At 37.7% G+C, this 17211-nt stretch overlaps 1 protein-coding gene across 1 annotated transcript in view; it reads left to right on the forward strand.

Annotated features, from left to right (window-relative positions):
- The window catches only part of kmt2bb (lysine (K)-specific methyltransferase 2Bb), a 46696-nt gene that overhangs the window by 15291 nt on the left and 14194 nt on the right, over positions 1-17211 (forward strand). Inside the window, exons 14-29 of the mRNA XM_077207840.1 lie at positions 1117-1209; positions 2312-2429; positions 3631-3744; positions 4475-4680; positions 8034-8135; positions 8670-8780; positions 10081-10157; positions 11598-11818; positions 11927-12030; positions 12462-12599; positions 12814-12972; positions 13131-13248; positions 13364-13442; positions 13556-13716; positions 13801-13971; positions 14100-17148. Of these exons, the coding sequence (XP_077063955.1) occupies positions 1117-1209; positions 2312-2429; positions 3631-3744; positions 4475-4680; positions 8034-8135; positions 8670-8780; positions 10081-10157; positions 11598-11818; positions 11927-12030; positions 12462-12599; positions 12814-12972; positions 13131-13248; positions 13364-13442; positions 13556-13716; positions 13801-13971; positions 14100-17148 (5021 nt within the window). The remainder of the gene's footprint in view (positions 1-1116; positions 1210-2311; positions 2430-3630; positions 3745-4474; positions 4681-8033; positions 8136-8669; positions 8781-10080; positions 10158-11597; positions 11819-11926; positions 12031-12461; positions 12600-12813; positions 12973-13130; positions 13249-13363; positions 13443-13555; positions 13717-13800; positions 13972-14099; positions 17149-17211) is intronic.

The following is a 17211-nucleotide window of genomic DNA, read 5'->3' on the forward strand; positions in this document are numbered from 1 at the left end:
CTATATCTTTGTCGTTATAGTTATTGCCGTAGGTGTGAACGGACTTAGTTAATCGTTCTTTCTTTTTTTTCTTTATTTCTATACATCTCTAATCTTTCTTTCTTTCTAACTAATCTTGATGATCTATCCATCCATCCATGGTCATGTTAAAACATGCTAAATCATGCTAGCAATGTGGTAAACCATACTAGAAACATGTTAAACCATGCTAGAACAGTTTAAAAAGTTTTCAAACTTTCTGGCTAGGCTTTTTCAAGCCAACTTAAAGAACTGTTGCAACTGTTACATCAGTCTTCAGTGTCACATGATCCTTCAGAAATCATTCTAATACTGTATGTGACCCTGGACCACAAAACCAGTCACAAGTGACACGGGTATATTTGTGGCAATAGCCAACAATACATTGTATGGGTCAAAATTATTGATTTTTCTTTTATGCCAAAAATCATTAGGATATTAAGATCATGTTCCATGAAAATATTTAGTAAATTTCCTAATGTAGATTTTTTTTTTAGTGAATGCAGCACAATCGCGAACATAAATGGACAAATTTAAAGGCAATTTTCTCAATGTTTTGATTTTTTTGCACCCTCAGATTCCAGATTTTCAAATAGTTTTATCTCGGCTAAATATTGTCATATCCTAACAAACCATACATCAATGCAAAGCTTCTTTATTCAACTTTCAGATTATGTATAAATCTCAATTTAAAAAAAATTTACCCATATGACTGGTTTTGTGGTCCAGGGTCACATATGATGATTTGCTTTATCAAAGTTGACAACAGTTCTGCAGCTTAATATTTTTGTGCAAACTTGCATTTTTTTCAGGATTTGTTTGATGGATAGAGGGAAAAAAACAGCATTTCTTTGGAAAAAAAAAAACTTTTATAACCTTTTAGCCTAGATGTCTTTACTGTTACTTTTGGGCTATTAATGCATCATCCCTGAATAAAAGTAATAATTTCTTTAGGGGAAATAATCTTTTTGAGTTCAAAATTTTGAACAGTAGTGTACACGTGTTGTTCTCACAAGAGGGACTTGTGACATTAGTCATTTTCGATGGAAACAGATGGTCTGTAACAGCTTTGATGTCACTGGTAAATGTTTTTTGCAGCCTCTGCTGGAGTGTGAAAGGTGTCAGAATTGTTATCATCCTGCCTGTCTGGGTCCCAACTACCCCAAACCCAACAAACGTAAGAAGCCTTGGGTAAGTTGTCCACAGAGGGACTTTCCTCCTCTTGCCAACCTACAAGGAAGCTTTTTCTTTAGAATGTCAACACAAACAAAAAATGTGCTGCATAAGATAGCACTTCAGTTAGTATCAGGTGAAATAACAAATGCAAGACATTGAAGTATAAATGTGTGTTTATATTGTATAATTCAGTTCACCAACAAATGGAAAATCTGTACAAATGTGTACACACTGTACGGTTTTGTACAAAACTATTTGTCTGAGGAATATTGAATGGAAAATTTTTAACAAACATTTAAAGTGAACAGAAAAGAAGCACCATAATAGTAGACTGTACATTATGCATTTTTTTGTATATATTTTTAGATTGGTTATATAAAATGTTTATAATGACACATATATTTAATAATGACATGTTTTTATCGTTTTTGGTCAAACTGTCATAAGTACAGTGGGGCATAAAAAAGCATTAAAAGTCATTAAATGGATTTTGTGAAAATTAAGGCCTTAAATGGCATTAAAAAGCATTAAATTTGAATCCTTCAGGCATTAAAAATGTTGATATAGTTTTGAAGAATTTTATAGTATCAATTTATTTGAATATAGCTTTCATAATTAATTATTTTTATGTGCTTTCCCAAAATATGTACCTTAGTGTGATAAACGTGGAGCAGGTTTGGTGATTGCTTCCGGCTGGAGCAAAATTGCCGTGATGCGGAGGTGACGGGGGCATTTTGTAAAGTGGGAACAACATGAATAAAACTCGAACAGAAAAATGGGAAAGTGCAAATTCCAGCAGATTTTTGATTTTTGCAAATTTTTTTCATCCTTGGCTAGTTTTATATGATCCCGCTCTTATTCATGTAAATGCTTTTAAACCGTTCAAGCATGACAAGACAAAAGAGACCACGCTGCCTGTGAATGTCCTGTCTATGTAACCAACACAACGTTTTGTCGAGAATCCTTTTTATTAGGGTTAGGGTTAGATCATGGGTCATGTATGCTATTAAAAAAAATGGCATTAAAAAGAATTAAATTTAATCTGAAGCTACCTGCAGAAACCCTGTGTTTAAGTTTATGCAGGAAATGTTGATTGAGTGACATTTGTTTTTTTAAGGTGTGTATGACATGCATCCGGTGCAAGAGTTGTGGTGTGACTCCAGGAAAGAGCTGGGACACTGAGTGGAATCATGATAAGGGTCTTTGTCCTGACTGCACTAGGCTGTTTGATCAAGGTGAGACTTGTAGAATCTTTTATATAGGCCTATTATAAATTATGTTGATGGTAAAAAAAAAAAAAAAAACATTTTCAGCTGTTCCAGGTTCTTTCAGAGTGTCTGTTAGATATTTCATCAGCCATCCTGTCAGATTAGCTCAAGCTACAAAATAATGTAAAAATTTTTCGAGGACTTTTTATTCTTGGCATATCATGATGATTTAATTTGGCCTTTGCCTACACTCTGCAGTAGAGTTGTCAAAGGTACCGAAGTCGGTACCTTGTGTGACGATGTGTAAAAATGTGACGATACCAGCGTTTCCCTCAAGCATTTTGAGCGCTGTTGAACAAATTCCTAAACATCTCTGATTGGCTCAAGGCTGCATTTATTTGATCAAAAATACAGAAAAAAAGAAATATTGTGAAATATTCTTACAATTTATAATGATGGTTTTCTATTTTCGTATATACTTTTAAATTATAATCTATTTCTGTAATGCAAAGCTGAATTTTCAACATCATTACTCCAGTCTTCAGTATCACATGATCTTTCAGAAATCATTCTTATATGCTGGTTTGATACTCAGTTATTATGAATGTTGGAAACAGTTGTGCTGCTTAATATTTTTTTGGAAACCTGTGATACCTTTTTCATTATTCATTGATTAATAAAATGATAAAAAGAACAGCATTTATTCAAAATGGAAATATTTTCTAACAATATAAATCTTCGCTATCACTTTTGATCAATTTCACACCTCCTTTTCAAAAATAGGAAGAAAACAAATTACTGACACCAAACTTTTTTTTACAAAAGATTTCTATTTTACGAATTAAGTTCCCTTTCGCAACTTCTTGCGCTTGAATATTTAAATGGGCAAGGCTTAAACTTTCGTGACGATACAGCACTGGCCTGCCATCTGTCCCGAGTGTCGACCATTCACATCGAAGTTCTCACAACATTGCAGTGTTAGGATTCATAAAAATGTTACCGGCCAACATGCGACTGATACCGTTCCATATACTCGCCAAGGAAGGCTGTAAAGGAAATCTTGGGTGGAGGAATTGGGTGGTACGATCTCATGAAACTTATAAACATGTATTTACAAATGGACATTTTAGCAGTCTGTCACACTGACCTTTTAACAGCTACCCTTTATGTGAAAAACACCTCGTGTGACAAACAGATCCGCACAAAGTTGTTTTTTCTCTGTGTGTAGGTAACTACTGCACCATGTGCTTCAAGTGTTATGAAGATAATGACTACGATAGCCAGATGATGCAGTGCTCCACTTGTAACCACTGGGTCCATGCTAAATGTGAAGGTCTGACAGGTGAGTGACCTTCTGCTAAAGGCTGGACAGAGTGGGATGGTCACATGGTTTTATTTTATAGATAATTTTTTAGTTTTTAACCGATTTTAATGTATTAATATGATTTATTTTAATCTTAATGTATCTTGTTTCATTTTATCTTAATTTGTTTCTTTTTTTATCAATCAAATGAAATATATTTTAACTTGCTATCTAAATCTATTATGATCTTTTTTTTCATTTTAATGACACTTAACCAAATTCACAAAACAGAAAGCTCCAGATACCTTCGATTTGTAAATAAATATTTTATACTTATTTATTGTGCATTATAGGATAATTAAATGATTTGTTGTGCATTATAGGATAATTAATTGATTTGTTTTGTATGTGGCCGGAATATGAAAGCATTCCTATATAAAATGTGGTTTTCCCAAAAATTTGTCATGCAAAGGAAATTCCTTCTACCATCTCAGTTGTTTTTGTACCATTGTGTTCACAGGCCAAACATTTGCAAACCTATAAACATTATGCAAACTCTTGCATAATGTTCTATCCCCAACCCTATTATTTAGCAATCATTCCCATATCTGTTTATATTGAATGATGCATTCTCAGGGAGTTGCTGAGAAAAATGTTTTTGTCACAGATGACTGTCAATATTCTGTGAAAATGCTCCACACTGAATCAACAGTAGGAAATCTACTTCTTGCATCTGTGACTGACTCCTCGAATTTTTGTTTTCTCACAGATGACTTGTACGAAATCTTGTCGAGTCTACCTGAGAGTGTGGTGTACTCCTGCCAGCCGTGCTTACAAGAGCAGCCCAATGGAGAGGATGTTAATGGAGCGGGGTGGAGGGAACTGCTCAACCAGGAGCTGAGGACTGGCTTAGAGAGGGTGCTGGAATGCCTGCTGAACTCCACCCTCACCAACCACCTGGTCATCTGCAAGAAGGTGGGCATCCGATGATCTCTCCTAACCGTAGTATGCTGTACTTTTAAAGCTGCAGCAACCAGAAACTGTTGATTGTTCAAACAGCAGCTAGGATCGCATAAACATTTTGAAAATACATTTCCAAAATATTTATTGTTACAAGCATGTTCCTTCCCAGGCTCAGGCTTCCCATTGTCCTGAAAGTTATTGGAATTAATAAAGTCTTAACAGTAGGGCTGGGTAAAAAATATCGATTTTAATCGATTCTCATATTTACGAACCGATATCGATTCTTAAATCCCAAGAATCGATTAGGCTATAGTCTTAGTTGATGAATGAATGGTACATTGTAGCGCGCATCCCATCCAATAAACGCAATAATCTTTGTGCTTTGTTACTATTGATATGTAACAAAGTCTCAGATTTCAAATAATGTCCATTTTCTTACGGAATTAAAAAACAAACACCACTTAGGCACTGTGGCGTGAGATCGCTCTGGCGCAGCTCAGCTCAGCTCAAGAGAAGCAGTAGCACGGGCACATCTTAATAATACCAACTACAGCGCGAATTAAACATTCAGGAGCGTCTCAAAGTGTTTTGAAAGATAAGAGTACAACTTTTCGAATTCCGCATCATGTTACATGGAATCGCTCATTCAGTGTTTCAACCGTGGAAAGATGTCAGTGAAAATAGTAATGTTAACAATGTCATGTAACGTCACATTTACCTCAGATAAATGTCCATATCCATAGCCAGTGACCATAAACTCGTTAGTCAGCTAGAAAAAAGAACTCTAGAGAGGAGCATTTTATAATATATTACGTATTCATTATAATTTTTTTATGTTCTTCAATATTTAATGCATGTTTGAATAAATCTGGCAAGTTTTTATGACATCCACCATTTAAATGTTTATATTTCATTTAAATGTATGATTAGAAAAATAAATAAAAGTGTAATTTAAGTGTTTGTATACAAATGAGTTATTTTTTTACCTTCAATATTATAGTAGGCCAATGTTTCTCAAACTTTTTGGGACCAGGGACCCCTTAGAGCGGAGAAATATTTCCAAGGACCCCCTCTCATAACAATAACTGTCTGTGATTAATATGCTTAAAACTATTTGTACTCTTAAATGCCATTGGAATTAATTGCATTGTAGTCTTTTTCACCCTAAAAACTTAAGACCTGTTTTATAGAACAGAAACACATGTCAGTTTAAATCATGTTAATACCACTTATATACTTGTAAACAGTGGGTCTTTTATTCAAATTGCATTTGGACTTAATAGCATTTACACTAAGTAATTTATCTTTAAAGCTTTCTTAAATTCAACAGCAAGACAGAAAGCAAAGGATAAAGGCTAAATTTAAAACATTAATATTTTACATTAAAATAATAGTTCACCCAAAATGAAAATTCTGTCATCATTTACTCACCCTCAAGTTTTTCCAAACCTGAATGAATTTCTTTCTCCTGCTGAACACAAAAGAAGATATTTTGAAGAATGTCAGTAACCAAACAGTTGATGAGCCCCATTGACTTCCATATGTTTTTTTTTTAAAGTACCAGAAACTGTTTGGTTACCCACATGCTTCAAAATATGTTCTTTTGTGTTCAGCAGGAGAAAGAAATTTATTCAGGTTTGGAACAACTTGAGGGTGAGCAAATGGTGACACACTTTTCATTTTTTTGGGTGAACCATCCATTTAAAATAACATTTAAATTATGTAATGTGACTTTACGTGCATCAGCTTTAAATTAATGAACTAATTGCACCTTATATCAATGGCAGAACAATCAACAAATCATAACAGAATTAACACTGTTGCAGAACACATCCTAGTAATTAAGTTAAACCAAACTTTTATTTTGGTGGGTTGTAGTGAATAAAAGATTTTGCTACCTTGTCTTTCTCATAGAGCAAATATTAATATTAAGACCGTTCATCTTCGGAACACGAATTAAGATATTTTTGATGAAATCTGAAAGCTGGATCACTCCTCCATTGGCTTCTTGAGGGATTGAACTTGCCGGCCTCGAAAAGTTATTAAAGACATCGTTAAAATAGTCCAAGTGACTACAGTGGCTCAATCTGAAGATTATTAAGCGACGAGAATACTTTTTGTGCGCAAAAAAAACAACAAAAATAACGACTTTATTTCAACTATTTATTTCCTTCTCTCTGGGCCTCGAGTCAGTTCACTAGTTTAACAGCGTATGATCTGTTGTTGTACGTCACACGCATCACCCACATGACCAGCGTCGGCCAATAGTGAGCCTACGTGTGATGTAGCTCTACGCAATTACACTAGTTTAACTGACTAGAGGCCCAGAGAGAAGGAAATGAATAGTTAAAATAAAATCGTTATTTGATGTTTGTTTTTGCGCACAAAAAGTATTCTCGTCGCTTGATAAACTTAATATTGAGCCACTGTAGTCACTTGGAGTGATCCAGCTCTCAGATTTCTTCAAAAAATATCTTAATTCATGTTCTGAAGATGAACGAAGGTCTTACGGGGTTGGAACAACATGAGGGTGAGTAAATACTGACAGAATTTTTGGGTGAACTATCCCTTTAACAGTCAAAGAAAAGTCATAATTCCCATTGTTTTCTGTAAATTATCTAGAGACTGGCAGCCCCCCACCAATGTCTTAATTTGTCCTGTCACATTTTCAAAATATTTATATAGTGCTTTATACAAAACAGATTGTTTCAAAGCAGCTTTACAGTGATAAACTGAAAAAAACAACAGAATCAGTGATTGTGCTGTAAAGCAGCTCTAAAAAATACATTATTTTCATTATTCACAGGGTAAAGTTCGTCAATGAACCAAAGTCTTACAATGAACCTAAAATACACTTTTCATTATAACATAAATGGTTTTGTCAAAGCATCTGTAAATTGAACTAAAATATAATTAAGTATATAGTCTGTTTTGCCCATGCGTTCAGCATGTGATCCAGTTTTTTTCCATTGCCCAGTTCACAGTGAGTGCAGAGAACTCAGTTTTTTAAATCATGCATTTGGGAAAGCAGTGGAACCAATTGATATTATTATCCTGAAATGGTTTTACCTCCTAAAACACCTGTGTGGATCTAAAATAGACTGAGACACTATATCACAACTAAAAAGTGGTTTAAATCAGCTTTAAGGTCAATGAACTTATTACGCAGTAAGTAATAGTTAAGACTGATTACTTTGTTAAATGCTGAAAGTGGGTTGGAGTTCTTAAATTTGAACTCTAGTTCACCAGATTGATGCTTTTAACATTCCAGCCCTGCCTCATGAAGCCCAATTAAGAGGAAATATCAGTATATTGATAGTAGCTTGATTAGTTAGCAATTCCTAGTGCTTTGTCTTCTTTTATAGTGTGCTGCACTGGGTACTCCGGACACTGGAGTTGAAGATTTGCCTATTTGCGACCTCCGTGCTATTGGAAAGAAGTTTGATGAAGGCCTATACACATCCTTGGTCAGTTTCTCTGCTTTTCAACTCACTTGAAAATGTGCTTGTTTTAGGTCAGAGATTCAACAAAGGGTTGATCTATGTTTGCTTTTTGAGACCACAAGGAATTGTAAACAAATGGGAATGTAGGATTTATAAAATACCATCATAAATGGCTTTGCTCACACTGTAGTGGCTTTACCAAATATTCAGTCCACATTCCTTGATTCAGTGTGGCTGTGCAGCTTCACTATCCTTTTCGAGTGTGTGGTATCACCATTGTCCATAAAGCAATTTCTGTAAATGTGTTTTTGACGGGTCAACATTTCAAAAACTAATAAATTACTCGCTCAAAAACGTACTAAATTACTAGTAAAAAATAAATAAATGCTCATTCGTTTCTCTTGCCTTCTAATTGCTAGTATCTCTGATGGCAAATATTAGTTAGTCAACCTCAAACTGAATCCTCAAATTATCAGGATTAATTTGTGTTGTGGTTTCAGAATGAACAGGAGGATATCGAAAGGAAATATTAATTTAATTTGTGGTTTTGTTAAGCAGAAATCCTTCCACGAGGATGTGGTGAAGGTTATTCACAGTCACTTGGAGGAAGAGGAAATTTTACCTGAGGACCAAAGACCCACTGCCCTCGCCCGCTCATACTATCTCACGGTTGTGTATTTTTAATTTGACACCAAAGTTTTTACCCAACCAGTCAGAGTAGCTTAGGTCATCTGATAAAAAAGAAAATGGAATAATGATGTGCTGTTTAAAGGACAAGTTCGGTATTTTACACTTAAAGCCATGTTTTAAGATCGTTTGTGATGAAATCGAACGGTTAAGATTGAAATTTGGACAAATGCTGCTTTCCCGAAAATTTTCGGTTTCTGTGTTAGCACCCCCCACCTCCACAATGGTTTCATAGGGGCACTGGAACAATCATTCATAAAACGCATTAAACTTTAGTTTACAAAGATGTGAAACTCACCGAGTGGTCTGGGATGTTCACTGATATGCTCACACAAACATTGCTGCAAAAGATTCTTTCCAACAGGTTTTATTGTAGTTTTTGTCCAACTCCATTGACTTGTATTGGATGTTCTGTGAGGTACGGTATTAGGGACTTTAAGCAACGGCGTCTGGTGGAACCGCAACGGCGTTCTGGCGATCTATTGCGCATGCGCGACTTAACTGCTACTTCACGACATTCTACTGTAACCGTCTACTACGGGAGAACAGCTGATTTGCCGTAGTCGCTACTACATGAAAGATTAAGAAAGTTAATGTTATGTTTTATGGTATGTGGCATTGTAATTGTTTATGTATATCATTAAATGGCCAAAGCAACCCTCTCCTGCTTTTTAAAATCACTTTCTTTACATGTATTTTGTCAAATGATTAAATTATCCCCTACACTTGCTAACACAGAAACCTAAAATTCTCGGGACAGCATAATTTGTCCAAATTTTAATCTTACCGTTCTATTTCATCAGAAACGATCTTAAAACAGGGCTTTAAGTGTAAAATACTGAACTTGTCCTTTAAATATACACATTTATTTATAGTCTAGACCAGGGATAGGCAACGTCGATCCTGGAGTGCCACTGTCCTGCAGAGTTTAGCTCCAACCCTGATATAAACTCACCTGCCTTAGTGATCCTGAAGACATTGATTAGCTTGTTCAGGTGTGTTTGATTAGGGTTGCTGCTAAACTCTGCAGGACAGCAGCACTCCTGGATCGACGTTGCCTATCCCTGGTCTAGACTATAAATACAGTCTATGAATAAATATGTTTATATTGGATATAACTGTCTTTTTACAAAATTGTCTTTTTAGATTTTAAGTTTTCATACTTTTTTTTAAATTCTATTCTAAATATCAGCCTACAAATACTCATAAGATACTTTTTTTTTGTGATTCTTTAACTTTGCCTTATATTTGGATGCATTTATATAATTGCAATCCTTTTCAGATCTTAGACGAAGTTTATGGTTGGTTCAACAGTCTTGACCCTAAAGTATGGGATCCACGCTCTAAACATCTGCCAGCGTAAGTGTCTAATAATTCTTTCCAGTCTCATTCTTTTCAGAAACATCATTGTATATTTTATAGGGCTGGTCCGAATACCATTTTTTTGAGCTTCGGTAGTAATGAACATTGAATATTCGAAGCTTCGGAATCTCTATATGTCTCAGACATCCCAAGTCTCCCGGAAGTTCCGGGAGTCTCCCGCATATTGATAGCGGCTCCCTGATGCCCGCAAATTAGTTCAAATTTCCCAGAATCTAGAGCTTGCGAGCTCCAAACAGTGTAACGCGCGCACGACAGAGAGGGAGAGAGCGAGAGACCTTGCATGTGTGTGCAGATGTGCGTGTGTCTGTCTGTCCGTTTGCATTTTGATTATTTCTAGCACCGTTCATCCAAACGACTTCACAAGGGAGTGCAGTGTCGTATTTGGTGCAGTATAGATAGACAGGCGAGACGCGACACGTTCAGAATTAATAAAATTTTAATAAACTACAGGACAGCACAAGCAGGAAGTGGCGCACCTCACGCGAGCAGAGCTTATATGCTCAGAGAATGGACACTGCACTAGTAATATAAAACACACACACACACACACACAGGTCTTTTAACTTAATCAATATTTTTAATAAGGTAGTCTTATATTTTTCTCACTAACAAATTACTGACAGAAGAAGCGGCACGCCTCACGCGAGCAGGGTATATTATATTATATTATATTATATTATATTATATTATATTATATTATATTATATTATATTATATTATATTATATTATATTAATGTTCCGAGAATGGACACTGCACTAGTGATATAAAACACACACACACACACACACACACACACACACACACACACACACACACACACACACACACACACACACACACACAGGTCTTTTAACTTAAGCAATATTTTTAATAAGTTAGTCTTATAATATTTTTCTCACTGACAAAGTAGGGTAGATTTTAATAAATAAAAACGTAATTTAAATAAATAAAAACGAAATCTCTCCTATATTTCGCAGTAGATTAATTTAGATTGATTATAACGGGTAAAAAGTATAATACATTTTGTTTCTATTATTCTATTTTCCACAATGTCAAAGCAACGCAGCTTAACCCAAAATACAATCTCAGGCATGCACTTCTGTCCAATAGAATACTTCCGTTGCAGGAACACTTTTAGTAGTCCAAGAAAAAGCAAATATATTTACTAAGTAGCTATAACAAAGTTATATGTTAAGTATTATATTTCACCAGATTTTATAGTGTAAAACATATTCAAGCGCAAATGAGAACCGTTTCGAGGGGGATGCCAGGTGTGCAAAAAAAAAAAAAATATTCGAATGTCACATTTTCAAATCGAATACCAACCGACCGAATGAATATTCAGGTCCAGCCCTAATATTTATTAATCGCACTTGCCTTACTTTCCATTCCTGCACTCTCACTTGTGCTGCAGTGGGATGCTTTCACATGCCGTGATGCCACCAAATTATGAACATGTTTATGCTCAATGGCGTGAGAGAGATGGCTGCAGCAAGGCTTTGGACGGCACCCCAAAAATAACTGGAAGACACGTGGATGCTAAAATGGGAGAAGAAGAGGATCTGTCCACACTTTTGGACCATAACCCTAAAGGTCATTTTATGGACATAAGGGCATTACGAATGAATATGAAAGGTAAACAAACACACAAGTATAAAATGAAAATTGTAACCATTGTTTATGAACATATGGAAAACCTGTGTTAAAAGCATCCTAACTTAATATTTTGATGCTTTCTCCCAGGGAAAAAGGGTCGGCCAGCTAAAACCGAGCTGGACACTGGCTGGTCGAAAGATGACGAGAGACAGTGTGTTCTGTGCCAAAAATATGGTGATGCAAAGTCCAGCGTAAGTACTTTTTTTTTAGACAGTAACTCACAGTAAACTCAGTATTCTACAGCATAATAGCTTGTTACTACAAGGGCCTAATAGGATTTTAGGGATGTTACAATGGTAATATCATGTTTTCTAAGACACATACCATCTGTTTTTTGTAGTGCCATGAATTACTATGTAATTATTGTGGTTTATGAATATAGTAGTCATAGCTATCAATATGGTATGCATAAATGTAAGTATCATGGCATTGCCATCTGATAATATCGCTGTACCATGGTACTGTCGCAGTACTTTTTGTACGGGTGCTTACAAAGTTGTAATTTTCAGATACCATGTCATAATATTACAGCAGACAAGTCTTACTCTGATCTTTGACAGATATTATTAGTTTCAGCCAAATCTAAATTGCAACCCTTTGTATTATATATTTATCTTCCCAGGATGCAGGGAGGTTGCTCTATCTTGGACAAAATGAATGGGCTCATGTGAACTGTACCATGTGGTCTGCAGAGGTGTTTGAGGAGGATAATGGCTCACTTCTGCATGTCCACAGTGCTGTAGCACGAGGTCGTCTAATGGTATGCTATTAATCTCATTTAATTCTGGTTCAACAGATCCATTGGTGACGCTTTACACTGCCTTGAATTAATAATTAGCAAATATCATACCTAATGGATTGTTACTATATGCCATAGAAATGTCATATGTAGTATTTAAACAAACAGTATACTTGCATCTGGTAAGCATAATATAATGTTTGGCTTTGCTAATGTTAAAACTTTCCTTCCACAGCGCTGTGAACGGTGTAACCGAACTGGAGCAACGGTAGGTTGCTGCCTTTCTTCGTGCCAGAGCAACTACCACTTCATGTGTGCCCGCTTTCGCAACTGTGTCTTCCAGGACGATAAAAGAGTCTTCTGTTACAAGCACCGTGACCTTATAAGTGGAAAAGTAAGCTTTGTTTAATTGCATTTAATTTAGCTAAATGACTGCTTATTTAGTTGTGGTTTATTATAGTAACTTAAAATTAAGTCAAATTGAGGCCTTATGTGCACGTTACACAGCTGGTTTGTGAGAACAGTTTTTTTTCTTCTTCTGTACTTAACCAGGTCATCACTGGTCAAGGGTTTGAAGTACTTCGGAGAGTTTATGTGGATTTTGAAGGGATAAGTCTTCGCAGAAAGTTTTTGACTGGATTGGAGCCAGAGTCAATTAATTTAATGATAGGTTGGTGTTTTTGTCTTCTAAGGTTACATAAATAAATGTGTAATATGTAAATATAATGCATTATTGTACAAGGAGGATTTGAACAGTGTTTTAAACATAATTTTTCAACTGTTAGGTTCTTTGCTAGTAGAAAAGCTTGGAAAGCTGAGTGAATTATCTGCCTGTCATGGAAAACTATTCCCTGTGGGTTATGAGTAAGTAGCTTGAGATTTCTTGAGGAGTTTGCTCCTCACGTAATGGATGTACTAGACTTAGCATTTCCTCTTGCTTGCAAATCAACAGAGTTTTTGTTTCTTCTACTTTAAAGATGCTCTCGCTGGTATTGGAGTACTATAAACCCCCTTCGTCGCTGCAAATACACATTTCGTGTTACGGAGGTCCGGCCACCTGTTCAGGAAAAACCAGTGGAAGAGTCGCCCGATCAGGGAGAAAATTGCACAATTGCCCACAGTCCATGCCCACAGTCAGGTGAGTACTGCATAATGTTACTTCCTGCAAAGTGATGTCTTGTACATTTTTGAATATTGAAATTCCAATATATATTTCCATTAGAATCTGAAGCCCTCGAAGTGGATTTGTCCTCAACAAATCCTTCCAGTGAAACAAATTCCACTTCGGTATCTGTCTTTGCCAAACCAGACCTTGGGGCCCGCCCGAAAATCCCTTCATACCCCCAAAACAGAAGACCTGCCGGAGGACTATCCAGACCACTGCCTTCTCCTGGTAATCAAAATCAATTTAACAAAGTAGCGTTGCACATTTGTATTGTCTTCACAAAATTCATATGAAACATTTTGATCATTGATTATTTATTTAATCAATTTATTTAAACATTTTTTTTTTTTAATCAGGAGCTGCCCCTTCCAAACCTCACCACATCCTGACTATCAGTGATTTGGATGACACTCGAAGGCCCCGACGGCATAGCCCACACACCCAGAATAGCGGTACCCGCGGTCACATGACCTCCCCTACTCTTGGATCCCATGCAGGCCCAATTGCATCTAGAGCGGGTGGTTCCCACCACCTTAAAACCTCCCAGCCTACCTCCCCAGTTTTCCCCCTTGGTGCTACTGAAAACCTGCTGACCTCTTCCTTAGCTCGGCCTGTAGGTCGAAGTGCTTCCTCAGTCCGGGGTTCTGGAATATTGACCCCCCATTCTACCTCAGGACTATTTTCACAGTCCACAAGGCAAGTTGGCATTGGCAGCACCCCTTGCACCAACCGATCCCTTACATCTCCCACCCATTTCTCCACAAGACCACGGCCTTTTGATTTTAATCAGATAGACTCTGTAGAACTTCCACACAATTTTATAGCATCACCACAGGAGCATCCAGCAGAAAATGGTGCCTTGCTATTAGATGACCCTTTGGGTACACAAAAATGTAATCATCTAGACAGTGAGAGAGATTTCCCTTACACATCCTTCCACTTAGAGGCAGACCTGACTGAGGCACCTGAGCTGAGGACCGAGCTTGAAATCGAAGAAACAGTGCTAAATGAAGGTGTAGCTATGAACTGCAGTGCACAAATTGTAGTTGAAGGTGAAGACAACCAGGAGGACTTCTGGGAGCCAAATGAAGAGAAGTCAAAAATGTCTACGCAGAGATTGTCTTGTACTGTTGATGCTTGTAGAGAAGACTGGGGTAATAGTTCTTCTGATGAGGACATGGAGAACTACTACAACTTCACTCGCACAGTGGTTACTTGCAAGGCTCAAAGGGAGGCCTCTCAGACACCTACATCTCCATCTTTGAGGCATATTTCCCAACTTGATGGTGTGGATGATGGGGCAGAGAGTGATGCAAGTGTGGCTAACAATGACAACCAGGGTGGGAAGTTGTCAAATCAAGCCCAAAAGCCACATAAATCACTCAACTCTGTACCTCATGAACAGACAGCTAGCAATGGGCTGTGTTTGACTTTTCCAAGCCCTTTATCTGATATTTCGTCGATTAGTTGTCGGTTAGAACCAGTGTCCAACTCTGAGGCTGCTGCTGATCAAAATTCCTTTGGTCTAACTCAAACATTGCAATCAAACCTTGGGGTGGTTATACACACACAAGACCCTATGACTAGTTTTGTTGAAGCAAAGTCTTTAAACTCTTCATTTTCTACATATGGTAATGATTTCCAATCCCCTCATTTAATTGTTGAGCCAAAGATGCCTTTAATTCTTGAGAGATGTGATCCTCTTTCACCCAATGCACATTTCACAGAGCTGGTCCCAGTCCAGGATTCTCTAGGTGACCAACAAGAATCTAAAGAATTGTACTTGGATCCTAGTAGTGGCCACTTTGTGTCCTCTATGGATGACTCTACAGTTTATCCAAACAACCACTTGCAAGAAGTTTCTCCTGACTTAGGCCAAGTCAATGGAATTCAACCTCCACTGCAACCAAATCCTGTTCCTTTCACAGAGTTTCCCAAATCTGCATCCACTTCTGAACCTTTATCCTCAGATTCCTCTGTGCAAGTTCCTTTTGCAACATTCCCAAATCAGGCACCTCCTGCAAATGTTTCCTTGTACCCTGTCCAAACTCCTGAGGGTAAGACTGTCTTGCCGCCCATGGAGAGTTTCAGAACCAAATTACACCCACCTGCTGAACCAAGGAATCCTGCACCTTCAGTTCCTGGAGGGGCAATGCCATGTGTCCCCACAAATGTACCACAGAAACCAGATTCAATGTTGTCTGTGCCGTCAGCCACTGGTGTACCCCTTGGGACTTATGGGCCAGTTTCTGGTCCAGTGTCTGTCCCATTGCATCCCACTTATCCACAGCCTGTCTGCTCTTCAGCAGTTGGTGTAGTCTCCTCATCCTCTTCCGTAATTTCCCAACCATCAGCTCAGTGCCAAGCAATGCCTACTGCCATTCAGACAGCCTCTGCTCCAGGTGTCATCAATGGGTACAACACCACGCCTATGCAAAGAGAAACTGCTCCAGGACGAACTATTTCCATCAATTTTTCAACACCCAGATCAACAATTGAACCCCAACAACAGTTGGTTACTCAAGCATTACCAGGTCATGCTATTCTTACAGTAAAGGAAGTTGGTGGACCTAACGTGGATCCCACACCACATGTTTTACTTGTTAATCGTCTTGGTCAAATTTTTGTCAAAAACCCAGAAAGCAACACCTTCCAGCTGCCAACTCCACACTCCCCTTCATTCAATTGTGTTACCCAGATCGCCAGCCTCTTGCAAAGCAATGCCTTGTCGGCAACACTTGCTGCAGCTGGGAACTTTACCACAGTTGCGGGTGCCACCGTTCCAACCCAAATTCACCAAATTGTGACCCCATTGGTGCAGACCTCCAATACCATTACCCAGCTACTTACCACCAGTAGTAGCGGAGCAGCTTCACTACCACCTGATGTTAAGAAACCACGTAGGAATGTCAAAGCTTCTGGCGATGGAGTGAAAAAAGTACGGAATAAGAAGGAGTCTTCCACACCTAGAAGAACAAAATCTGCTTGCACACCTGGTCCCTCTAGCAAACAATCTATGAGTCAAGTAACAACCTCCTTAGATGCATCTAATCAAGCAGAGAGTGCTCAAGCTATCATCAACCAAGCCATGGCTGGCTATTATGATCCCAACAAAACTGTTTCCCATGTTCTTACTCCCTCATCACCTCGTAACACTACCGTTGTTGGGCGAACTCAGAAAACAAGTTCAGTTGTTTTACCTGAAGGTCTCCTTCTTGAACCAGAGACAAAGACTTCACCACCAGCTACACCAGAAGCAGCACCTCGACCAAAGCAGGTTCGAATGAAAAGAGTGTCCTCTCTATCTGACCGTATTGCCACCAAGAAATCAAAATCAGACTTTATGGACCTGGGCCGCCCTAGTGAATTGGAAGAACCATGCAAGTCAAACTCTGTATCAGCCAGGTAAATGGAGTTTACTTAAATTTAAGGATATTTTCTGTAATTTTAAACGCTGCAACGAATATT

Source organism: Siphateles boraxobius, unplaced genomic scaffold (assembly GCF_051911475.1).
Source record: "Siphateles boraxobius isolate OS27281-9 unplaced genomic scaffold, OSU_SipBor_1 6, whole genome shotgun sequence".
Taxonomy (NCBI): domain Eukaryota; kingdom Metazoa; phylum Chordata; class Actinopteri; order Cypriniformes; family Leuciscidae; genus Siphateles; species Siphateles boraxobius.